General features: G+C 40.1%; 1 protein-coding gene across 3 annotated transcripts in view; it reads left to right on the top strand.

The window, feature by feature from the left end:
- TPK1 (thiamin pyrophosphokinase 1) overlaps nucleotides 1-26,433 on the top strand; it is a 307,503-nt gene that overhangs the window by 178,929 nt on the left and 102,141 nt on the right. For all 3 annotated transcript variants that reach the window (XM_074575637.1, XM_074575638.1, XM_074575639.1), the window contains 2 exons: nucleotides 5,553-5,648; nucleotides 22,576-22,722. In XM_074575637.1, the coding sequence (XP_074431738.1) occupies nucleotides 5,553-5,648; nucleotides 22,576-22,722 (243 nt within the window). The remainder of the gene's footprint in view (nucleotides 1-5,552; nucleotides 5,649-22,575; nucleotides 22,723-26,433) is intronic.

The following is a 26,433-nucleotide window of genomic DNA, read 5'->3' as shown; positions in this document are numbered from 1 at the left end:
ACTGAGGGCCAAGCAATCTGTACTGTATTAGCTTTGTGCTGATGCCAAGCAGTCAGCCAAATTTGAGTCCACAAACTGAAAGTAAATGCATTTCACTTAATTATGTATTTTTGGCTATTTAAATATCCAAAATAATTTTCACCAATTACACGCATTTGCTTTGTTTTCTACTACAAAAATCAAAAGGCAATTCATACAATTAAGCTGATCAAAAAAAGAAACTGTTTAATAGTTGTTGTTCAACAGTATTTGAAACTCCCAAAAGAAATCAGTGAACTTGACTGCTTTCCATGCTTGCATCCTACTCACAAAATGCAAAAGGATTCAGTTCACTCATTTCTTGCTGGTTTTTAATTCATAGAGATAAACCAGCTCTGTGGTTTTGGTGCCATCTTCCTACATCATTCTCCAATAACTTATGGCCTGTAGGAAATCTATGCAACTTTTATGCCTACCAGTAGCTCAAGCTAGATGTTCTTGTCCTGTCTTTCTCCAGTCCCGTCTCTTTAAATGTTTTCTGAAACCTCATGTGACATTCTAGTCTGCTCCGTCTTTATCCCCATATTCCATTCTGAGAGAGGTCTTTTGGATCCGCTGTGAAACACTGGACCAGCAATAGAGACGACCACTGTCTGGATGACTGCCTTCTCTGCTCTTACACCACCACCCTCCTATTATAGACAAGGTGGTAGAACGCATCCACATATCCTCCTGGCTAGGCCTGGTCCAAGACCCGCAGTCAGACCCCATGGTCCCTTTCTGTTCATCGATGCCTGGTCTAGAGCAATGCTTTGCTTGGATCCATGTATGCTCTTTCTTACGGTTGTTTTTCAGTATCAACTGCATTGAGTCCAATTCAGAGTGAAAATACTTGTCTGCATATTTGCGTATGAACATGTTTGGGGCCTCAAAACGTTCAGCTACTATGTGAAGAGCGTGGAGGTCTGGGGTTTTTCTCTGAGTGGACAAAAGTGGAAGAGGATACCAGAGGGGTGAAATGACTGAAATCCCCTGGGGCTAGAAATTTACATTAAAAAGAAGAGAGAACTAAGAACCTTCTACCTCTTTGCTACTAATTGACCCCTTCAAGCTCTTTGAGGTGAAAATATTGCATATCCATATAGCACAAGTAAGGGAAATGTACGTTAGGGAAGTCTGGAGCACGTGATGCCTGAGAAAAGGCTGAGGGGAAACTGGTTTGTTCAGTGACCGGGCGATCATATTGCCATCTTCTACTTCCTGATGGGAGGGCAGAGAGGAGACAGGACCAGACTCTTCTTTATAGTAAGCAAAGATAGGAAAAGAAGCAACGATCACAATTTTCAACACAGGAGATCCCAGTTTCACACTGGGTAAGAAAATTTCACCACAAGAGTGGTCAAGCACTGGAAGAGGTTGCCCAGAGATGGAGTCTCTATCCTGGGAGATGCTCAGCCTAGACTGGAAAGGGCCTTTAGCAACCTGAGCTAATATAACCTACTCTTGAGCAAGAGGTTGGACTAGATAACTTTGAAAAGCCCCTTCCAACTGAAATAGTTCTGTAAATCTGTAGCTCTTACTTACTTAGTCTGTGAGATATTGGGGTTGATTGAGTGCATTACTGTTTTGGCAGGTGCGAGGTCAGGTGAGGTCTAGGGGAAGGAAAGTGTTTAGAAACACCATTTAATTTGTATAGCTTCCTTAAACTTTATTTGTCTGTGCTGTGGTTTTGAGAGGCTCTATAAAGTTGTGTCCCTTCTTCTCTTTTAACTTGAGGATATAGGGTTTTCCTGTGTCTGCCATTAACACTATACATAAGTGCATCTGTGTTGAGATTGATACCTCGGTGCAATGGAAACTTTTAAAAGACTGAACTGGACGTCACTGGTGCACTCAGTGAGCACAGCAAGACACAAGTTTCAAAAGATAGGCTCGAATGGCTTGCTGCAGGAGGGTCTTGGAGGTAGAGTACAAATTAAGATATTTTATGTATTCTGTCCTAATTATATTCTCATGCTCAGAAAGATTAGAGAAAGAACAAACAGGACTTTGTTTTAATAAGAGATTAATAAGGACATTGGGGAATGGGCACCTACACACGGCTTTCTTCAAACACAGAACATGCTGTAATGCATAATATTTCTAAAAATGGGAGAAGTGCTGAGATGTTCAGATTGACATTTCAGTACCTGTCTGATTTCAGTGTCTGTCTGAAATATAGGGTTCAATAATCTTATTATGTGTGTCTGGCACACTCCTCCTCCTTTAGCAATGTGCCTCCTATAACTGCTATAATAAGACAGAACAGCCAAAGCCTAATTCTCTGTGCCTCATCCTATCATTCAGCGAAGTTATATCGTCATGAGATGCAATCTATTGTTTTCTTTCCTGCTGTGTGGTATTGATTTTTCTAACCTTTCCTAATGTTAAATTTGTTTGGCTTTTTTAACTTTCTTACCAAAGGTTAATGTTATTAAGTTGAGCAGGTATATATAAAAGTGCAAGCATTATTGCCTATCTTGCAATTGTTATAGTATCCTTTCATTAAACCCTGGCTGCATTGGAAAGCTCTGTCTTGAAGATTTTTGTCATTCGGGAATACGGTGAAGGTTGACAAGAACTGCATTTGAATTGTCATCCAATTCTGTGGTATAAAATATTGGATTCGATATGTCAGGAGCCACAGATATATCTAAAACTCTCTTACCATCAACAAACATGAACTGCACAGTCATTAATTCAAGCGAGGCCGTAAAGAGGATGCAGGAAGATGTAAGTGCTGCTGCCTGTCCGCTTCTCCAGTATGGTCTGACCATGCCGGTCTCTTTGTCATGGTAGCAAAAGGAGCAGATCCACAATCTCTGCCAATTCCAGAATGGCTTATCTACCTGATGTGGAAAGAGAATGAGAAATCACAGTTTAATTTGAAGGAAGTGGTGCCTTTAATGGTGGCACACTGTCAGCCTTTTTCCGTATGATCTACAACAGTACTTGTATAAAGTGTCAAAGGTGCAGACAGTGAGTCAACAGTTTCAGGATACCGCTGTTAAGCCAGGTTTTGGTTTTAGTAACTGCTGCCAGAGTACCATCCTGATATCAGTATCATGGGTACAGTAACCTGCCTTTAATGAATTGTGCATTTGACATCCCGTTTACATATTTAGATCACGTTTCTGTGAGGTATCTTTGAGGCCTTTTATTGTGAATATGTGCAAAAGACAGTAGCAGGGCTGAATGTAGGATGCCTATGTGTGATGTATCACAGCTTTCTTCTGGAACTGCGGTAAATGACCTTCAGTGCTCTCCAGCCACCATGCTGACGTTATCTTGCCTTGGTAGTACCTTGTAGTTGTTCTGAAATATTTTCTTATTGAAGAACGTCCTGAGAAGCTAGGCGAGAACTATCCTCAAGTGAAATGTTTTTAATAGTACAAAGCATAAAATAATAAATAATAAAATAATTTTAGCTGTTGTAGATCATCACTCACAAAAAACAGAATTGCAGCCTACCTGCAGCTGCCAAAACCTGACTGTCCAAGGAGGAGATCGGGATTGTTAGTGACTGCAGGAAGGAATATTTCAAAGTCCTGGGGTGAAGTGGGGGTTAAATGTTTTATTTATAAATCGGTACCTTTCTGTCAGCGCTGTGGGGCCAAGGAATGGTCCTGGCAAAAGATAAAAGACCTTCCTTCTCTACTGCTAATTTAAGAGCTGGTAGCTCATGTTCTGTCTCTTCTCCTGTGCTCGGCAGTAGCTGTCCCTGCCATTGATTTAGTCTTCATCTGTCACATTCTCATGCTGTTCAAAGGCTGATTGTGCAGGAGGTTCTGTCTCTTCACAGTTTCTCACAGCTTGCTCTCTCTTGCCACTATCAATGCTGATAACGAGACTGTCTGAGAGCACCCTGTTCTTAGAATGAGACATCTTTTTACTTAGGGGGGCTTTGATTAACAAATTCACTTCAGTGATTTTCAGGTCCAACTGTGAGCTGTCTGGGTGGCCCCGAACATCCCTATTCCTTTCTCGAGCTCCCTTGATGTCTCTGGCTGGTGTTGCACAAACTCACATGTTCATTACAGGCTCCAGATGGCTTCTGTCCCTTCTCCCTCTGCCAATTTTATGTTTCGGCCTTTCCTGGTGAAGAGTGGAGATGTGGCAGCTCTTCAGATTGTTTGATACTTAGCCCTGAGTCCAGGCTCCAGCTGCGTTTTCTCTGGCCTCTTCGTGGTGGCAGCAGCATCGCTTCTGCAAGGGAGGTCTTTGATTACATGTGCTGATGTAGCTATATGGTGCTTCACATCTGTGGGCTGTTATTACTACTTGAAAAGGCATTTAGAGCAGTATTGGGTATCAGAAGGGCTACTGCTTTTGATCAGGTTTCCTTTCATAAGTTTTTGAGGAGGGAGGAGAAGGGGTATAATAAAAAGCACGCCATTATCTCCTCCTTTATCTCTTCTACTTCATCCAAATCCCCTACTGCATGATGGTTTTGTTTGAATTCTATATGCCTTCTGGCTGTGCAGGAAAGCATTTCAGTGATACTGTATGTCTTCCTATTGGAGGCTCATTATTTTGTTGCATGCAATCCACTAAACTGCGTCCATGCACTGATCTGGAAAATTTTGTCTTCCATAACGTTATTTTTAATGCTAAGGTAGAGGCAACTTTAACGTTCTGGGCTTTTTTCTAATGTTGCAAAATAATGTACTTTATACACACAGGCGCACATACAAAGATTCTGTAGTCTGACTGTTTTTCTCTTATCAGTTGTTATTGTGTATAGCAGAAACATAAAATCTGTCACATAAAGACAAAGCTAGGGGACTTTTAATGGGACCTTGAAGTGGTAGGAGAGAAAACCTCTAAATCCAGCGTGTATGGTTCTTATTTTAATTTATGATGCTGTATGGGTGTTTTGTATCCTTGAAACCTCTTTAAATAGCGAGTTTATGTGGTAGATATACTCTACTTTTCCTTACTCAGCTTTTTATCAGAGTCTTAGGACTTGTGTTATGTCTTAATTAAGAAATCTGTACTCCTGCTCTTTTCCACTTTAACATGCTCTCATCCATATTACCCCATCACAAGGAAATTGTTGTATCATGGCAAATTAACTAGTACAACTGCACTGGTTCTGGGAAGCTTGAACGCTTTTGTATGCTTACATTTATACACATTTGAATATACGTAGCATAAACGTAGTAATGGTAGCACCAGAGAGGACAGACATTTTCCTGGAACCTGATCCTGTAAGTTACTCATCACTACACCAGCACTTGTCCATCCAGCAGAGCATCGCAAAACATGTTTATCCAAAACCACAGACGTACTCAGTGGGTTTTGAATATCTATTCCTGTGCCTATCAAACTGCTGTTTCATAATAATTCGTTCAGCTGAGACCTATGGTCTTTGGGCTCTGTAAGGGTAATAGTCTTTTACTTAATTCTGCATCTCCATGAAGAGACTTTCAGAGTTGTTGACTGCAGTTAATTTAACCAAAGACAGTTCTCAAAATTGAAAGATGACTGACTTTTTTTTTTTTTGTCTCTCTGTTTTGCTGCTTCTTCACTAGGGATGCGAGTTAATTGAGACCATGGATCAGGACCTCACAGATTTCACCAAGTGCCTTCAGATACTCCAGAAAAAGATAGAGAAGAAGGGCCTCCAGGTAAAGGCAACACATCTTTTGTCTCTGATTCTTAGTTATTACTCTTCCTCTCAATGTATTTAAGTTATGTTTTAAGTTTGCACTGAAATGAAACAATATTTTGTGTAGCCTTGCCATTCTGTGGTTTTGCCATAATTTACTGCACACCTTGTAAGCATTGATGGTTCTGCTAAAAGGGATTACACAACGTGTCAACGAACAAGCATTGGCTTTCTTAAAAGGCAGCTTGTATTGATTTCTGTTAATGAACTACCCAAAGTGCAGAAGAGCTGTTGTGGCTGCTGTTCAAAGCAAGAGTCCCACCTCAGCATGTAAATATGTTTTCAAGTCTTGGCACGCTGAGCCTTGATGTTCATCTCCTTCCTCTCCCCTCCCAAAGGTGAGTAGGGAGGGGGAATCTTATCCTGCCAACATTACATATGGTGAGCAATACCTCCTTCTGCAAAAGGTTCCTCTGGAATCAAAGGGAACCTTAGCAGAGCGAGCAGTGCACTAAACTTAAAAGGAGCCATATGGAGTTGTCAAGCTGCTCATTTCATTGGAAAGGCAAAGGAGGCAACATACCCCCTCCCCTTCCACAGTTTGGTTTCAGAGGCCCGCTTGTTTCATCTCTCTGAGACGTGCAGTTAAAATTCCTTGGGAATTTTCAACATGATGAGTCAATGGCAGATGTGCTCTTGGGATTGCTGCCCTTTCCTCCCCATGGAGCAGTCCCTCTTAAAAGTTAAGCTCTCTCTTCCGCTCTGTACTTACTGGTGAAAGGAACTGAGAGGAAACAGCTGCTGCATCCTCTTACCAACAGTGAGGGCAATAGTCACGTAAGAAAATGAAAACAACAGCACAAGAGGGAAGGAGATGTGTGAACCTCCTCTTTTCCCATTTTCATTGTAGCAGGGTAGGACAGTTGCCTGACTTCCTGTGATCACTTGTACTCCAACAAAGCATCAAGAGATGGAAATACCAATACCACTCCCTCTTTCTTCTCTTCTCGCTCCAGGCTGATAAATAATTAATCAGTTTTTGCTTAAGTTATTTTGAAATGTCTTAATCTTCTAAAGGAAATATATGTCCATGGGACATTTCAGACTGCTGTTGCACAATGCCCATCTGCAATTGCGTCTCCTCTTGCCACCCTCAATACATGCTGGTTTTCATCAGGATTTTTTTCCCATCAGTATTGACAGAGACTGGAGAGTTTCTCTCCATACACTTCTCCTCTCTGTCTGGCTGTGAGCCAGAAAACTCTTTATATGATAGTTTATTTTTTTTCACCCCATAATTTATCATCACAAGAGCACAGAGGGATGTCTTGCCATCTAGTACATGAATGATAATGCGTGCTGTCGGAACGGATGAGCCACCTACACCTAGGATTTGTTTTGACTTTGACAAGTAAGGTGCTTCCCTCTTAACAGAATTACCCTTAGAAGGAAAGAGAACTTGAGTGTTTCCTGGATTCGGTTCATTATCAAATCCCAGCTATTGCTATAAAGGGATTTTTTTTAAGCTATCACAAGAGGTTTTATAATGAATAATCAATGTGCGGTTAAAATAAGAGCAAGGGGAACATGACAGCTACAGATGTGTTTCAACAATAAGTTGCCTATTTGTAAAACTTTGAATTCTTTGATCACTCTCCTAGGTAATGCCCTGTTAAGTTGACTAAAGGATACTGCATTGTAATCCTTGATGATATTTTGTAAAGTACAAGCCAGAGTGTAATTGCAGTAATTGTGTAGAGTTCATGCCAGTGCACTGAACCTAAGATTTCAGCTCAGTTATATTTTCATGCTATTACATGTAAGATGTGCTTTAAATACAGTCTGAGCTTTTCAGAGGTGCAACAAGTAACACAGATATGTTTTCTAAAACTAAGTACCATGTTCATTAAATCCCAGCTGCTTATTGCTTGCAGTGTCTGTTCCATAAAACGTAATAAGATGCTATCAGCTGATTCATGCACACTAGCTAAAGCATAGATTTTTATTTTTGGTCTTCTGCATTTTCTGGCATAAGGCATTTCAAGAAGTTGTCGATTCAGCTTAGGCAAATAATATGTCAAACTTAAGCAAATAGAACCCAGAACTGTATCACAACTGTACACATCGTTAGATTGGGTTCCAATTTGCCCTTTGTTCAGAAGCATTAGGTAAAATTCATTAGTAGAAGGTTTGGTGATTCTTCTGGATGTCCTGATAATGCAGTGCTTAGCTTAATGCCTGGTCCCCCAACAACCCAGAGATTCTGAGCACTTGCAACATTTACTGGCTTCCGTTTATGGATGCAACCGCTTGTCTCCTCTGAAACTCTAGCCTCTTTGAATACCTAAATTTGCACTTAATTTAGGCATCTTTATGGGTAACATTCTTTCATGAAAAATGTCAAGTGGTAAGAAAATAGACTGTTCAAGCCATAGATCTAAAAACTTTGAAGAGAATGCAGATTTCTTCACAGAAAGCTGCCATTGAATTCTGTGGTCACTTGGGAAGTAGATACAGCTGAGAAGAAAGGAAGGGGCAGGATCTGAAAACTCTGAAAGTGGACGGAGAAGGGGTTCTTCATCTGCATTTGCATTTTTGGCCTGAAGTACACACTTGCACGTCACAATGTGGGGAGTTTTCCTTCTGGAAAAAGTATCATAAACTCTTTCCTTTTAACTGAGAGTGTTCACTAGGTGGAGTATGTCTTCCTGGTTCCAGGAAAAAAAATGTATGCCTCCAGCTTTGATTTTTATCCACTCTGTCTGGCTTATCCAGAGCAGTTGTCAAAGAGGAATATGTCAAAGAGACACTAGAAATCCTTTTCCCCATGATTTATAGTTGAAGTTACTGAACAAGGAAAGTATCTCTTTAGTATCATATAAATAAATTGATACTACAGTCATGCTGTTTGCTGCTCTTTCCGCTGCTGTGTTTCTGCTGCTCATAGCAATATGTTAAGCTAGGAAATTAATTACATTCAATAGATACCATGGATCCACAATCCTGTGACATAGTTTGGTTAGAGAATAAGTTACATTTATCCGCTCTACTGAATGGATAAAATTTCTACTCTGGTCTATCAGTCACCTATATGGAAATTCTACGTGAAGGAGGTTTTTGAGCTCACATGAACATATGGGGGCAATATTTTGTTCCAAAGGAATTACATTTCTGTAATTCACTTTCCATGTCTCTGCACCTCCATCCTCTTCCTTCTCTTCCTTCCTGCTCACCCAAGTAGCTTTTGCACAAATAACTTTAGAACAGAGGAATAGAATACTGAAAGATAATCACATCGAACAGCTTCCTTAGAGGTCACCTGAGTGGGAGTGAAGGTGAGATAAACACTCAGTGCCCTCACTGGAGAGAAGGCTGCAAAGGCAGTTTAGATTTTACTGGTTGTTGGAGAATTCAGTTTGAGAAGATGCCTTTACCACAAGGAAAAATGCAATTGCGAGTTGACGGTCACCATCTGGGAGAAAAAACACCTTGTTAGTTCTTGAACTAACAATATAAACAGCAGTAATTCTGTCTTCTAGAATAATTAGCCAAATTCATAACTGCTTTTTCCTCATGACTCAAATAAAAACTCTTAGAATAGATTCTGAGTCCTCAGGGTCATTGATTTCTGGTTTACGTTGCATATTTTGGTTGCATAGCCAAGTCATGCAGAAAGCAGCATTGGGGTCATTTTGTGATCTAAGCCACCTAATTATATGTATTTATAATTATATACTGCATTGAATGTTAGAACAAGCAGTACCCTTTATATGTGCAAGCTAGAATCAGTCTTAATTTTTCCTCTCCGCAGCCCTAGTTCATTTGTGAATTGCATTGTACTGGGTGGGTGAAGCAGTGAAGTACCACCAACAGAATCTGACTCCTGAAGTTTCTTTCCTACCTAAAGGCTGTTAGATATTTCTCCTTCTCTTTCTGCATGACTCTCAGGATGCATGCACACACATGCACATGCATGTATGTATATAAACGCACAAATTTTCTGGCAGTATACCCTCCTGGCCCTATGTGATGCTTTGTTAATGTATTAATAACTCTGCCTTTATTTCTGGCATGTGTCTCTTCTACATTGTTTATGGTCTGTTGAACGCTTACATGTGCACATTTTGCTTTACTGCTTTAATCACTCTTTTATCCATTCTGCGGTTACGTGAGTACTTTCCTTTCTTCATTACAAGACCTTCAAGTAAACTTATTTACAGTGGTTTCTGTCTGCTACTACTTTCTGTTCTCAATTTTCTCTCATGTGACACAAGGTTTTTCAAGAAACCATTTGAACTGGTAAAAGGATAGGCATGCTTACAATATCTCTCATTTAGAGATGAACAGATCTTGCATTAAAAGTGAACGTTGTTATTTTCAATTTGCGGATCAGAAAGCAGAAGTACAGCAGCAACTTGTCCACCGTCTCCCAGCATATACTAGTGCTACAGTTGGGGAGGATCCTCCAGTTCCCAATATTCATCAAGTGTTCTTTCCGTAGCAGTGTCCCTGGTCTGACTCACAGGCAGCTGATAGCAGCTCACACCAGTGAGAGTGGGAGCGTGCATATCAATTACACAGCTCCAAGAAGAATCTTCATAATGTAAAGATAGATTTAAACCATTTTCTTTATCTCGGAGTTACAAACTCTGCTTTCTGTAACTGTTTCATCTAAAATACCATTTAGTCTTAAAACTAAGCTCTGGGACTTTTAATTAAATTTTATTATCTTTTCTGCTTAAAAAAAGTTAAAGCAGCTCATTTGGTTATATGAGATAAAGATATAAAAAATGAATTTTATTGAAACCTACATGCCTTTTAGTGGTTTAATGTTAGTATCTTTAAATTGATAAAAGCATCAGTGTCAATATGAAAAAATGAAAAAATCCTAACCAACTCTTCCTAAAAACCCTTTGCAGTAAAGGGATACTATACTAACATTTCCATTTTAAAATTACACTTTAAAGGTTCAATCGGTCAGCAGTCTAGGATATTGCTTCTTTTGAGTGAATGCAAACATTCTTCTCTTTACCCTTTTAAAGAAAGTGTCAAATCAGTCCCCTTTCTTTTCTGTTGACGGAGGCTAAACTAAACATAATGTCAATGAAGTCCTGTGTTTATTAAATGCTGAAGAGAAGACAATGAAGTGATGTTCGTGTACCACCTTCAGCTATGCAGTGTTCAAACAGCTTATTAAGCACTCCCTGGTTTGTCTTTACATGTTTTCCTTCCTTTCCTGAAGGAAAACAGAAAATACTCTAAAACAAAAATCAGAAAATACTTTAAAAGAGAATAAATTTTTACAGAAGGAGCAGTCCAATGTAGAAAGCGTATAATTATTGCAAGTACCAGGCTCCATTTAGCTTAGCTTTGGCTTTGTCTATCAGTTGAGATTATTCCTGACAACATGACGTTTTTGTAACAGTAAATATATCAGCTTCAGTTCCAGACTGAATCATAATTTTGCTGCTCATCTCAGTAGCTGGTAATTTCATGCTGGATCACTACTTGTTTTGCTTTCTGAAAACTTCTGGGGACCCAGAACAGTAGCGGGAATGGCTTTTATTGAAAAAACTAGGAATGAGGACAGGCTGTTACCAGGATTTGGGAACAGGGAAGTAACTAAATGCCATAAATAGGGGCAGAAGCAGTCTGGAAGTTAACAAAGCTCGCATAGAGCTGGAGTGTGAAGCTTTTACGAGGACTCTGAAGTTTGCGGCTCTATCTCCAAATTCCATATAGGAGGCAGGGCTAAGAATGAACCTGTTCAGTTTTGATGGCACTGTTGAGTTTTTCTTCTTAATGCCTCACAGGAGGAGAACAGAAAATGCAAATGAGATATATTTTAGGGAAGTTAAATACGTGTAATGAAAAGGTTTCTATACTGTCAAGTGCTGTATCAAAAGATTTTCATGAGTTATTAATAGTAATCCTCTTCATAAATCCTTGCTGTCAGAAGGAAACAAATGGATCTAAAGTGTTTCCTGTCAAATCCCACTTCTAAAATGTAGAATTTCACAATGCCTTTCAACAGGAGTAAATCCCTCCTATAGCGTGTGCAGACATATCCTTGAGTGCTGACTATTTTGATTCTAAGGCCCAAATCCACCTTCCAGGAATGCAGTATCTAGCCCCTATTTCCTATTGTTGAATTATTTTAAGGCTTCCTATTGTAAAGGTACGGCAAAGTACATTTCCTGTAATATAGGATATCAGAATTTGCCAGTTCCTGAAGAGAAACACTCTGATTTCATTATTATTATTTTCATAAATAACTTGTTTGCATTTTCTTCTGCTTGATACATGAATACTGTGGTGATATGAAATCTCCAGTAAGTTATTTTTATGAAATTCTGTTTAGTTAATGGGACATAAGTTTATAATTAAGCATATTAAGAAAACTGTGCTGGTACAGCAAATCAGCAAATTTTAACTGCAGATTATAATAGTCAGGGCATTTTTTACATCTCAAATATGATTTCTTTGTACTTAATTGAGATGCTCGTCAAGAATAAATGACAGGTTTTTGAATATTGGTGAGATAGTTTCATAAAAACCTGTAGCAGTTTTCTACATCAGTGAGTGTAGAAACACTGGCTTTAGAGAGAACAGTTTCATAACTTCATAAACTACAGGAGCCATTCACAGAATAGGGCCCGAGAGACACGGGAAAAAATTTCTGTCTTTAGTTTCAGGTCTTATATCTGGCCGTTCAAGCAGTAGGTGAATGAACAAATTTACCTTTTTCTGTGGCTTCTTTTTTTCATCCTGTTCAAGGAAACTTATTTAATCTAAGTATTGCATATAAGAACGCTAGCTTACCGGTTTTGTTTGGTTGTTGTATTTTTTCCCATGACATTTCCCCCCTGTTTGTAACATCGTATGGCCTTTGAATTACGGAGAGAAACAGTGAAACTGTAATATTTGTCAAATATTTTGAAGCTGTGTTGGGTCTTTCTCTTTTTTTCTTTTCCTTACCTAGAAAAGCAGTATTGGGAGCAAAGGGGAGAGGAAGGTATTAAGACTGTTGCAAAGTAAAAGTGTGTGGCTGGTGCTACCTAGAAATGGTTTAGCCTGTCGTGAGAACTCACTGTCTTCTGCAATCCTTTGACTTTCCCTGCCTCTAATTTTGCACCTCTTGGCTGACACCAGCTGTGTTCAAGAAGGGGCAGAGGGACTTAACAGTAATTTAAGTCTTCACAAATATTGTGAAAGTAGGGCAGCCTGGTAATACTTTAAAGGCCCCTACACTATTCCCACTGTAAAAGGGCAGTAGCACAAGCTCAACTGAAGTAGGGGTTGAAGGGTTTTCATAGCAGAGCTGCACTGGCAACCAGCTTTGCTAGTTCTGATGCTCACACTGTTCTTTTTTTAATCAGCTGCCTTTTAATTTGACTTTATCACTGCTAAGGAGGAGACTCGGGGAATGGTCTCTTTAACTTGTCTAAAGAACCCATCGAGCTTCCCTTTTAAACAACTGAGCAACTAAGCTCTGAACAATTAAAGCTCAATATTTTGTGCAAATTAAATGTGAGCATAAAATGTTTACAGCTTCACAAGCACCTCCAGTTTAAGAAATCATGCTACATTTCTTTTTAAGGGCATGGCTAAATTTGTGTGGTCTAGAGGACAGTGTGGAAAAAATAAAATAGATTCTGTAATGAGTGTAAGCTGACATTACTCAGGCTATGTTTAGCTTACCTGCTACAAATACTGAACCTACTTTGAAAAAGAAAATTGGCATCCAAGACCCTAACCTAATTCCTTCAATATAAGAATATCTCCGGCCTCTTAGAAACAAATGTATAAATTCAGGATGTCTTTCTGCAAATCTGCACTCCCGTGGAAAAAAAAAAAATAATTCTGTACTGCCCAAGTATTCAGTGAAATTACTCAGAAGAGAAACCATTCACAGAATAGGGCCCGAGAGACATGGGAAAAAATTTCTGTCTTTAGTTTCAGGTCTTATATCTGTCCCTCGAGTATAATAGGACAGGCTATTATCCCCTTGTTCGTCATGAAGATTAATGTTCAGACCAGCTGAAAATATTACAGTTCTGTTGGGACCTATCGGGAGTTCTTCAGACCTGTGTGAACCCAAGTTTAAACTTTTTAAATAGCAGAGCTAACGTCTCGTCCTAGTTAGGCACAAATGCCTCTTTTGCCATTGCTTCCTCTGCGATGCTGCTGCAGGAGAGCGAGGATGCCCTACGGCTCTGCATTAGTTGTGGCGCCTTTTATACGGACTTCATTGCTAAACGTTAAGATGCACTGGGAAAGCGCCTGAGCCATTAACTCTTACTGAGATGAAGTAAAAAAAAAAAAAAAAAAAGGCATCACCCTTTAATGGAAATGGAGATTTTTAAATTTCCTTTTCTGTATTTTGTACGGAATCTTTTCCCTTAAAAATCTGTGATTCTTTCCTTTACGTTTGATGCCTAAATTTAACGTGAGAGAATGGAAATTAAAACGGGCAGAAAGTTGGTTTTAAAGAAAAGACGCATCTGGCTTAGGAAGCCACAGGAAAAGACCTCACCTCTCGTGGTGTTGGGGTTGGCTTTCTCTGTTCACCCGGCTATGAGTGCCTCTGGGCCGCTGGCGGAACGTTTCTCGTTAATGACTCTTTTCTACAGAAAACCTATCCCAGTACCTCGGAACACCACCGGTTGGTTTAGCCTCCTTTGTAGGTTTTCCAAGGGCCTGGGCAAGAGCTGAAACAAAACCACACGAAGGCACGGTGGGAAAGGAAAGGGAGCTTTGTGGTGGAGAGACAAAAGGCACCTGTGGCAGACACCTCTTATGTTGGTCTCAGCCTTCTAGAGAAGCAGAAATAATAATGAGTTAATGGACGGGGGTTATTAGTTAGGTTGAAGTAGGGACTTGTGTCAGGTTTATGTGCCCAGCAGCAGGCGGGGGCTGCAGGGGTCCCTGTGAGGCGAGGCCAGGCTGGGCTGCCCCGGGCCGGTTCCGGCCGGCCCCAGCCGGCTCCAGCAGCCCCAGCGCGGGGCACGGCGGAGCCCCTCAGCCACGGGCAGGTGCCTTGGGGAAAGGGCCGCTAAGAACGGGCAGAGGCTGCCCGGCGGTGAGGGGAAAAGTGTGAGGAACAGCCCTGCCAGCCCCGAGGGAGAGCGGGAGGAGGGGCTCCGGCCACGTCCCCTGCAGAGATTCCCTGGAGACCCCCCGCCGGAGCAGGTGGATTCTCCTGAGGGAGCTGCGGCCTGTGGAAAGCCCCTGCCGGCGCAGGTATCCACCCTGCAGCCCATGGAGGACCATGGTGGAGCAGATATCTACACTGCAGCTGGTGGAGGGCCCCATGCCAAAGCAGGTGGATGTGCCCTGAAGGAAGCTGCAGACTGTGGAGAGAAGCCCGCACAGGAGCGTGCACCTGGCAGGAGCTACAGCCTGTGGAGGACCCACGCTGGAGCAGTTTGTTTCTGAAGGATTGTACCCCATGGAGAGGACCCCACGCTATAGCAGGGGAACAACGTGAGAAGGAAGGAGAGGAGGAGAGGAGCTGGTATGGGCTGACCACAGCCCCTCGTTCCCCTGGACCGCTGGTGGGAGCAGGGAAATAGAGGAGTCAGGAATGAAGGAGTGACGTTGGGCCTGGGAATAAAAAGGGGTGGTGGAAAGGTAGTTTTAGTTTTGTCTTTTTTTTCCCCTCTAACTTGATTTTTAATTGGCAATAAATTAAATTAATTTTCCCCAGGTCGAGTCTGTTTTGCCCGTTATGGTAATTGGTAATTAACGATTTCCCTGTCCTTGTCTCGACCCATGAGCTTTTTCATCTTATTTTCTCCTCCTGTCCTGTTGAGGAGGGAGAGCGAGAGAGCGGCTGCGGTGGATGCCTGGCTGACAGCCAAGGTTAACCCATCACAGGACTGTAAAGGAAATCAAAGAGAAGTTGTCAGGGCTCATGGAGGTGTGCAAAGGCACACGTGCTCTCATTAATATGTGTCCTGGGATATATATCCTGTTTGTGGGCAAGCAGGCAGAATTTACAGTGTCTCTGATCCATCAGATCCTGAGTAGCCAGGGACCTTCCTGTACAAGACTCCTTGCCAGCATGCTGCAGCAGGAGCCATGGTCCAGGCAAGGCTCCCTGATACGCACCGCAATCTGTATCCTTTTGGGGGGAATAATGGAGGCTTTTAGGGAGAGTCTTTGCAGCAAAGAGCCTCTTCCTTGTGCAGGGCTCTTCCCACCTGCTGACCCTGCAGGACTGGGTTAACCTTCAGCTGGATGGCTCTAGTCGAGGAGTGCAAGACAACAAGCATCAGCATGGCGGGATGGGTTGTGGTGGCAGAGAAGCGGTGGGTTGTGGTTGTGTTGTCCTGCTGACCTTATGACAACATGGAAACATGTTGGAGGGATGGGAAGGAAGGCTATTTTGGGTGGTCTTCATTTTGTAGCTGCTGTTTGTCTGTGTTTTTAAATATAGATCAAGTGCACTCAGGTGTAGCAATGCTTTTGGATAGTAATCTGAAAGAAAACAGACAACGATATTTTAAAAAATATGCTTTTGGCTTTATACATTCTCATCTGAAGACTTTGTAAAAGCTACGTTTGGATTACATTGTGGATTTCTTCAAAGTAAAGACCGACAGCCAGACTTAAGTGAAACGTGAAATACAAAACTCACAAAGAACAGATGCTCTTGAAGAAGATAGGATCACTTTCTTTTTCTCCCTTGAGTTGTTCACTGATGGTAGTTTTTAGTTTGTTTTTCCTTTTTTTTTTTTTTTTTACTTCTGGAGGCAGTATATGAAGAGATTAAAAACATAGCATGTGCCAAAAACAGCTTTTGGCACTAGATGTGACTGGATATGAGATCGTTAAAGAGATTTTCTAGACCATTTTAGCATAATGGCATAATCCTTTGAGGACCTCTTCCGTTGCTGCTAATACAGATTCAGGGCTTGCTTTCTTAGGGATATGATAGTTTACAGTGACTGGTTTTACATTTCTGTGGGGGTGATACTGCAGTACGCACTGCAGATTACAGTGGTTCAGCTGTGGGAGCAGAAAGGTTAGCTTGATAGGTGTGAATGTCTTGTCATACTGTTTTAAAAGAAGTGAAAATGACATGATTTTTCAGAAGACACGTGATTGATAGTCCTGGAATCCTTGTTCATGCACCAAATAAATGCATCAGGGACAAAACTAGCATGCATTCTCCTCCAAAGCCTCAGTAAACAGATTGCTCTAAGAGTTTTAGTGTAATTTTGCCTACTCACAACAGCATGGTAATGGTCCGGAGTAGGGACAAGGCCCTTCACCCAGAAAATTTGAGGCAATAAGAAGTTCTAATGACCCTGATCTCGTAGGCAGCAGGAATTGTAGACCTGCATTCCACCTGACCGGCAGTAGTAGAGCGGGAGTTAGCACTGTCCCTACTCTACCTGAAGCATAGGGAGTACTTTTTGACCAAGGTTAGACAGGAGTATTCAGCACAAGAGCAAGCAGTTGAATTCAGATTGCTTGGGGTCCAACAGTTCACGTGAATTTTGTAGATTAGGTTTCTGTAAATAAGAAAGAATAAAGTCAATGATTATGAAGTTTATGTTCTGCAAAATTTATGCCAGATGATGTTATATACACCCTCAGATGTTCCATTTACCTGCAGGAAAGAGCAAAGCCAAAGCACTGAAATGAAATCAAGTCATTTTACCAGAGATGAAAACACAAGTCAATACTAGAACCAAGATTAAAATGTTTCCAGCTACTCAAATCTGTGACTGGATTTTAAGATCGCCTTTCCCTTTTCCATCTTACTATCATACATGTTTCTTGTTTTAAGCAGACAAATATGATCCGTTTGCACGCTTATTGTCATCAGCAGAAAGAATGAACATCTCATTTGAAATTAAAAGGGTTACAAATAGAGAAAGCACTTGGGTGAAAATGTAAGAAAATGAACATAAAAAGCAGGAAATACTTTGTGAAGGAGATGGGACAATGTAATATAAAGATTAGTGGAATCAGTGAGGTGACGATGAATCTGATAGAAGGTTATCATCTCAGGTACACGGACAGGATGGCAGCCTTTGGCTGAGAGCTGTTGTTCCCATGAAGAGTCAGATGGCTGAAGCAACGAGCAAATTCTATCTAGAGTAAAGAGTATTCTATCAGAGCAAAGTTCAGATGCTGCTGTGTGCCTGGGCATATCATTTCCGTAGGAAATGAATGCCATACCTTTTGAGTAAAACACTGAGTTAGAGAGCCAGTATAATCAACTAAAATGGACAATATCCTGCTATATATACAGCATAGGGTTGTAGGTTTTTAATAGCTCATTAAATTTACGTTGCAATTTTGTGGATGATATAAAAAAATGACTGTGATCTGGCCAGCACAAGATCTCTAATACAGCTGTGGGAGAATGAGCCGAAATCTACTCTGGCTCATTTGTTCTCAAGGAGAGTGCTTGCTGTGTTTTAAAGTCTTCAGTACTGAAGCTGTTGCAGAGACCAGAAAGGATAGATCTGGATTTTCACACCACGTCCTCAGTTGACAAAATTGCCTTATGAAGAAAAAACTTGCTTTTCTTGTAAACGGGTCAAAATTGATAAAGTGTCAAAGCAATAAAGCAATAATAAATGTAGCATTCACACTACTACTTAATTGTTTGCTTTTCAGCATGTAGTATACTTCAATATATATGTATCTCAGCATATAATATACTTCAACATACTATGCATGTTACTACAATAATTTTATTCTCTATATCATATTCCTTCAAAATTTTCAATTAAGGGAATAGGATTATGAATGGTAGGAAATGAAGAAAGGCTGTGAAAGGTGAAAAGATATCACTAAAGTGAGAAGGTGATAAAAGGAAGCTATGTTCGAATCAGATAGAATATCTGACCTGTAATTGGCATAGAAATATCTTAGGTATTAGCAGTGGGTGGTCTCCATGGTCTCAGAGGGAGGGACGTTTATTCATGGCTCTAGAGATTCTACGACATCTTGATTCCTGTTGCATTCCATTTTTCCTTTAGGGGAGGCCTTTTTCGCTGTTGATTCAGTGCTAGTGATTGTTGTCAGTAAATGTGTTCCCTTTCACCTACCCACCTTTCTAAGACTTAGGCACGTTTGTTTGCAAGTTGTCTGGCTGAAACCGAGCTGATGTGTAAGAAAGTCCTTTGAGATGTCTGTCCAGAGCCCTACCCGTACCCTGGGGAGAGGATTTCTTACCCAAGAGCACAGTTTTGAAAAGAATGGGCATCCTTTGCTGTCAGTTCAAGTGTTGGACTTGGCTTGTAGGTGTCATGGCAAGGCTGACATTACAAAGCTAGATATTGCATTCTTTTTGCTCATCCAAGGCAGTTCCCAGCTTCCTGTGTCCTTTCAGCCTTCTCCTTAAATACTTGCTCCTCAACCATAAAGCAAAAATCTTCTTTGTATTTAACCCATCCACACCAGAAAGAGGAATGTCAGCTGGACCAGTTTTCACAGAAAGATAGTGTTTACCATACCTGGAAACAATTTACATCAAGTTGTCCATTTCAGTAGTCTCTGTGAGAGTGGAAGCAGGGACCTAAGCAACATCATTCTGATGTGGTGGCAGCCTTTTACCCTCCTTGATTACAGCCCTAAATAATAACTTAGGGGAGAAGGAAGAAATACATCCCTTAATTGCCAGTACAGTCTTTCTTTATGCTTCCCTTCTCCTTTTAACTGTTGTGCTGTTTGGTAGCACTCCTAAAACTCTTTCAAGAGAGACTAATGTATAAGTGTATCATTGAAAGATCACTGAATGCCACCCTTAGATCTTCAACTCTTTCTAAATTAAAGCTTGATGACCTTTAAGGATGCTATGCAATATGTTTAAGTCAGGTTATAGATAGTCTAAGAGAACACAGTGCCCTCAACACTGTGCCTGCAATAATCTAAGCTTTTCTTGGTAGTTATTTAGGATTTTATATCCTTTTTTTCAGGAAATGAATGACACTGTGTGAAAACAAATTGTGTAAGGGAACTGTTGACAGGACATTCAAGTGAAGCATGGACATTTCAATTGAAGTACAGTGTGTTAGTCAAATGCTACCTGCTGTGCTGATTAGCAGTAGCAGTGTAATTCTGTAGCCTGTGTTATACAGGAAATCATAGTAGAAAAATGAATAGCTTTACCTGTCTGAAGTGTGGGAATATATAAATGTCCTGTGCTTTGGTATTCACTTTGTCTTAGGTTTTGGAATGGCCAAGAGTTGTGTATGTGCTTTCATGGCCCATCCATTTTCTTAAGTGCTTGGCAGAATGAGAGGAGCAGTGATTGCAGGGAAGGAACTGATTGTTTTGTTAGTTTGTGATTTTTGTGTTGTGGTTTTTGGGTTTTTTAACCACAGGTGATAGCTTTAGGATGAAAAGGCTCTTGAGGTTTTTGTTGGACATAGCCTCTCTGTGTTTTTGATAAATAAACAAAGTGTGTATACCTAGGCCTTCAAATAGAGGCTTTAAAAGTCCTACAATGTCTGCATGCCTGTCACTGCTGCCAAGACTATCCAGTGAAAGGCAGGACTGTCAGCCATCATAGAAGTGCAGAATTTTAGTTTTTCTCTCTGCCTGCTCCTCTCATACTCCAGCTGGTTTTGTTTGTGTACCTGTCACATACTTGTATTTTTCATTTTCACAATGCATGCAAACCCTAAATAATAGCTACATTGCCTTTTCAGATATATTTATTAGCTTTCTCCCAACATGCCACAACCCCAAATCTCTGGTTTATGAATGCCTTTTCAACAGCTATCTACTCCATGCTAGTTCGGTTTTATTTTCTTGCTTTTGGGGCACCAATCCACAAGATCACTGCACTGTTGCTATTGAATAAGGAGCAGGACTTCTGGATCACTTCTGTCACACTTTAAAATGCAGAAGTATTTTTTTGTTATGTTTTTCTTCACCTTGCAGTACTCTAGCTAACTCTACCACAAAAAGCTACAGTCAGTGAGGACTTCCTTGTTTCAGATAGGTCCTGTACGACATGGCAAGTACACATGTGAATAACAGAACGGGATTTGTCTGACATACAGACAGTTTTACAAGGGAAAGAAGAGGCATTCAGAATGTTATTGCATCATTTTAATTACAGGTCATAGGAAACTCCGTGTTTGCTTCATTCCTACCTTATAAACTGTAGAAAACATCAAAGCCAAAACAAGTTCATGTATGGTGAGACACGTGCACCAAGAAACTATACAGTAGTTGCTCAACTTTTAGAAGATCAGCATCAGTCCCATTGCTCACAAGAAAAACACCATGTGTGTGCGGATGTGGATCCCGATCCTTTGCAAAGTCACCGTAACTTCACTGTGGTTCCAGGTTAATGGCCTCTATTGGGGTGGGGGGCATTTTTACTGCTAGTTGTCTGGTAGGAAACTGGTGTTTGTGCATCATTTTAGTAGCAGTATTTTCAGATAATTGATCCACCCTTTTAAATGAAGGTCATCACCCATCAAACAAAAGTAGTTTGTTTCTACACTGGAATCAATAAAATGGAAAATGTGTTATGACTTATCTGGGACCACATGATTTTTACCTCTTGCTGTTTTGTTTCCTTTGTAAGGATAGGTTTTCCTACCATTCATATTCTATTGGTCATATGTTAGGTCTGTGTGATCTGTAACCTGCACATAAAATACATGCTATATGCAGTACAAGAATAGTGGGGTTTTCTCAGTGGTTGCCGTTAATATAATGTGTTATATTGATCCATCCTGGCTTCTCAAGTATTTTCTTCGTGGTGATGAGTAAGGTGGTATAATTCTTCACCGAAGGAAAAGAGCTTAATTTTCATGCAAACCAATATTCAACTGAATCGTAAAGCCCTAGCCCTGGCAATAAAAATAGAAGCTGATGCTATTAATACATCATTGCAGATACAGAGAGCACCATTATGTGGCTCCTGGGTTGAGTAAAACTTCATGCAATCATAGTAGCCATAGACTTAAGCCCTATAAAGTTGAAAACTTCACCAGATGGCCATTGCCAAGGCAGCTTCTAAAGACTCTGTTGCTGCAATGTGTTAGGGCTCTAGATATGACTTACTGAGTGGTAGCTTTTTAAAATACAATTACTGAACATAACTGATCCACATTATGGATGTAATAATAATAATACTTCGCACTCAGTGACCTTTTATCTGAGGACCCAAAAGCTCTTAACCCAGGCTTTTAAATACTCCCTTTCTGCTTATAGGAAATAAAGTGTTCAGCATCTTGATGGAGTGTGAGAGAATTGAGCAGCAGCAGTCTGACTCTGTGGCCTATTGCAAGCAGTCAGGCGGTGCTCTCTGCAGGTCTGGGACTGGGACAGAAGAGCGCTCCGGCTCCTGACCCTGTCCCTGACAGCTGGGAGATGATGTGCCAGTTGCTGGGGGTGGAACCTTCTACTTAAATAGTACTTTTAATCTTGAGTAGAGCCAGCCTGTGAGTGGGATTGCTTGTACATTAAAATGCTGTGTGGCAGGAATGAGAACGAAATACAATGGCCCTAACCTGAAATTTCCTTTATTCACTCTGTAAGCTATGAGGATAATATTGAAATGATGTTAAGATCTGGGGATATAAGGCTCAGATATACCACACTTAGCTGAGGAGCTTAGATGTGGAGTGATATATCTTAGGCTCTATATATATATATTCAGGGCCTACAGACAAGTACCTGCAAAGACTGACCTGTATTTTAGGGAGAACGGTTATGTCCTTTTCAAAAGTACCACATGTTGGTCATGAATTTACTGAGCTTTAATACTCAGCCTTAAAAATCACATAACGGTATTTATCGGTAATGGGAGTAAATAACTGTATTTGACATTTGCTTTTTTACAGTCAGTAGTTATTTTTCTTTTCTTTTTTCCCCAAAGTGATTTTATTGTTGATTTTCAGGGTCTAGAGATCATGTCTGAAAGTTTTCTTGGTGGCTGTTTTTGTTTTATCTTTTAGATTGATGTGATTGTGACTTTGGGTGGACTTGGAGGACGCTTTGACCAAATAATGGCATCAGTGGAAACGCTTTTCCATGCAACAAATATCACTCCATTTCCAGTGATAGTTCTTCAGGAGTGCTCACTGATTTACCTGCTTCAACCTGTAAGTGTTGTGAAAAGTTACTTGATAACAAAACTGATCTTCTACCCACCCTGACACTGTATGTTTAGCATCACTAAATGCTCATTTTCTTAATTGTATTCTATAGGGTCTAAAATATTTAGGGAATATGGGAAGTGGACAGCAATGGGTTCTGCATTCCTGCCTTGGAAAAGTTTGTGTTTAATTTGTTCGGGACAGATTTTATTTTTTTTTTAAGGGGAGTGTCCTGGTTTGAGGACAGAGAGGAACATAGAAATCCAGAACATATGAAAACTGAATTTGGGTAAATGCAGGATTTTGATTATAAATAAAAAAAAAAGTTTTTAAACTTTTTAATTGGATTCCAGTAAGTTTAAATTTAGTACACAGCCCTTTTGCATGGTAAGTAGAAATAAGGATGTCTGCAGTAAGAGAAACAAAAGAAAGCTCTAAGAGGAAGATATGAGAGAGTTCCTGACAAACACGTCAGGCAGAGTTCTTACGTGGTCTGAGTGGTGCAGTTCATTATGATGGGAATCCAGCTAGGATCAACGAGGGAATTTATTTAAGATACGTTATTTTTGTGGTTGTTCAGGTCTGTTATTCCATTTATTGACTCATAAACCAACACACACAAAAGATCTTGCTGGGCTTCTGCTTCTAAGATTTAAATTAAAGGCAAATCTAGACATCAAAGAGTCTTCTCTTACAGCGATTCATTTATTTGTTTAGAAATACCTTTTCCTTATGTCAGGGTTTCTAGAAGCTTAACTAACTTTTCCATTTTTTCTTGGAAAGCTTATTTCATTAAAATAAATAACATTCACAGATAAATTTGACAAAACCCTGCACCACATGTGCTTCGTTGTAATTTGAGAAAAGCATTAATAAGGTTCTATGAGATTATAGATTTAGGTCCACAGGGGCAGATGCTGTATTAACAACTTCGAAGCACTGTGTCTGCAGGAAAGATATTAGGCTCAGGAGCTCGTTTGCCAGTATGACGAGGAATGACTCTGATCATTAGTCATGCAGCTAAATGCATAGAGGCAGCAGAGTGAGGGGGAAAGAGGGCTAAAGGATAACTGTGGCTAAAATCTACAAGTGAGGAGTAACTCGCTTGTGATTGATCTGTGTGTGCAGTACGTCACTGACCACTGTAAATTAATTTTAGGATATTTTTAAGAACATATTGAAAAGCTGAAATAAGATGGAGAATTTCCAATTTAGCTTACAAAACATTTACTTGGACTGGGAAGACTTTTTGTTCTTTTCGTTCATCTTTTCCATAAGTGGCTTTAAAATGCCATGCCTAAGGTTGCTTTCAGAAGAATCTACGATGAATAATTGAACCCTTTGGAACTTGAAAAAAATTCATGTTCTGTGCCTTTAAGTAAAAATGGGAGGTTGCTAATTGTTTGGGCTTGCTGGAAACTTCTTTATGTTCTGGTTTTAACATGCCATGTGAGAAGCGTTTAATACTTTTTTGTTGATGGGGAGAGTTCCACAGAATATTAATTTTTTTCTGCTGTTCCTTGCTGTCAGTCTGCATTGCCAGTAACTGACTTCTGTAACTTCAGGCTGTTTCTAGCATTCAGAAATAAAGGGCAGATATAGGGGGCAGACCGTTTAAACAATCTTAATGGTAACTTTGACACAAAATTGCTTCTCAGTATTGGTTTAAACTTGTCACTGTCAGCATCTTCTGTCAACTGTCGCAGTACCTCCAGATAATAACATTAATCCTGCATAGTTTAGATAAAAATCAGGTGAGTAGTTTATACACAGAAAGAAAAGAGGTTTCTAAGCTTGGAAGTACTCTTTTTTTTTTGTATGGAGTTCAGCGTGATATTTTGCTCCTCTAAAGAGCCACAATCATGACATTCTGTCTTTTTCCCCTCTCCCTTTTGTAATTTAAAATCAAGGTAGGAGGGAGTTGGAACACAGTGGGAAATCCACTGACTTTTTGAAATGCAAGTCTGGAAACTGTGCAACAAATGAAGCAAGGTTTTGAGATTCAAATTCTAATGCAAATAATAAAGTTAAGAGCATTTTGCTTTTTCTATAAAATGTAGATCTGAAAACTTTCCCTCTTGGGGAAGAAGAATCTGATCTTTATTGGATTCTTTGGATAAAATATATGAGCAAAATATAACCATGTTTTTGCTTCAAAATAACATTAGCCCTCCATTCACTACAGCGGGAGACTAGTATTGGTTCTCTATCATGTGTACCTAGGCAGACGCAAAAATATTTGGATAGAGCAGATAAACCGGTAATCCCATAACAGCCTTAGGAAGGATACAAAGAGGAATAACAAGTCAGGCTGATGACTTTTTAGTTACTAATGCAGAAACTAAGAGGAGGATTGTATGAGTAGGTATCCACGTAAGTACACCATAAAATCTATAAAGTAATTGCTTTGAAAGAGAGTTATTTCACATTATTACAATGTTGATATAGAGGGGCACAGCGGAAGAAATATATCAATACTTAATACACTTGTATAGGGTACATAGTGTTGTAGGAAACAGGCTTATAGACTTGCTAAAAGTCTTCAGGGTGCTAGAGGAAAACAGGACAGGACAATGAAAGCAAGAACAATGCCTGATTTGGAATACATTGCAGACTACCAAGCAAGGAGGACCAGGTAAACAAAGCCTTTTTTCATCAGCCAATAAAGTTGTCCAAGTACTGAATGTACGGGTAATTGGCATTTTGGGTACTGATGCATCTCTTGGGGGGGAAAAAAATACTCGGACCAACAGTGCAAGTTTTTGAAATATATTGATAAAAATGTTTTGGCATGGAAAGTGATGAAAACTACAAGGAAGTAAAGTGAAGAAAACTACAAGGAAGTAAAGTCTTTTGTATTCACTTCTGACCTGTAAGGATGAACTGTGCTGAGGGGTGGAGAAGAGGAAAAAGATGGGAAGAATTATACCCCATAAATACCTGTCTCTGTGGACTCTATGGAGAAATTGGGTGGTAGCCTGAGATCTAGGTATGCACTGTAGGTACCTAAATTTAGATAAATGAATTCCAGTATAGGTCAAATTGATGAACAAGTATTTAAGAAAAGAAAGCAGGCATGAAATGAGGTGCAGCTATGGAAGGGCCCAAGCAATGAGAACATAGTTTGTTACTACAGAAGGTGTAAGTCGACAGTGAAAGATTTTCTCTCGTCTGAACGGGAAAGGAAAACTAATGACAAACAGCCTAAATGTAATGCATCTTTTGCTCAGTCTTCACTAAAGCAAAATATTCCTTTAAGCAGGTAACCAACACAGTTAAAATCAGTGCTAAAGTCCGAAGACTTTAAATTGCTTCAGAGAAAAAGCAAATAAGAGATTGACCTGCCTTTGATTTTGCCAGCTCCAAGGGTTGTTAGTTTTTGTGTGCCGTGCAACACTAATTAGGATAGGAGCCAGAAATAGGGATACTGTGTAAGAATTCCAGGAGGTGATGCTTGTTCTGAAGCATTTTCTAATGTGATGATTGGAATTAAAAAAAAAAAAGGGGGGGGGGGGGGAGAATTTCTGTACTGAATAGTTATCATATTTCTGTAGTGGAGGGAGGGAGGAAAGCCTGAATTCTTAATAAGGAGTAATCACTCTTTATAAGCAGGATATTTTATGCAACAGTCTGTACATTTTATGCTTGAAATTTTGGTAATATCAATTAGAATATACCCTGTCTGAAGAGCATTAGGCCCTTAGAGTCATGTTTATC

Source organism: Larus michahellis, chromosome 2 (genome assembly GCF_964199755.1).
Source record: "Larus michahellis chromosome 2, bLarMic1.1, whole genome shotgun sequence".
NCBI classification, from domain to species: Eukaryota; Metazoa; Chordata; class Aves; order Charadriiformes; family Laridae; genus Larus; species Larus michahellis.
Note: the sequence above shows the minus strand (reverse complement) of the source record. Positions and strands in the feature narration are given on the sequence as shown.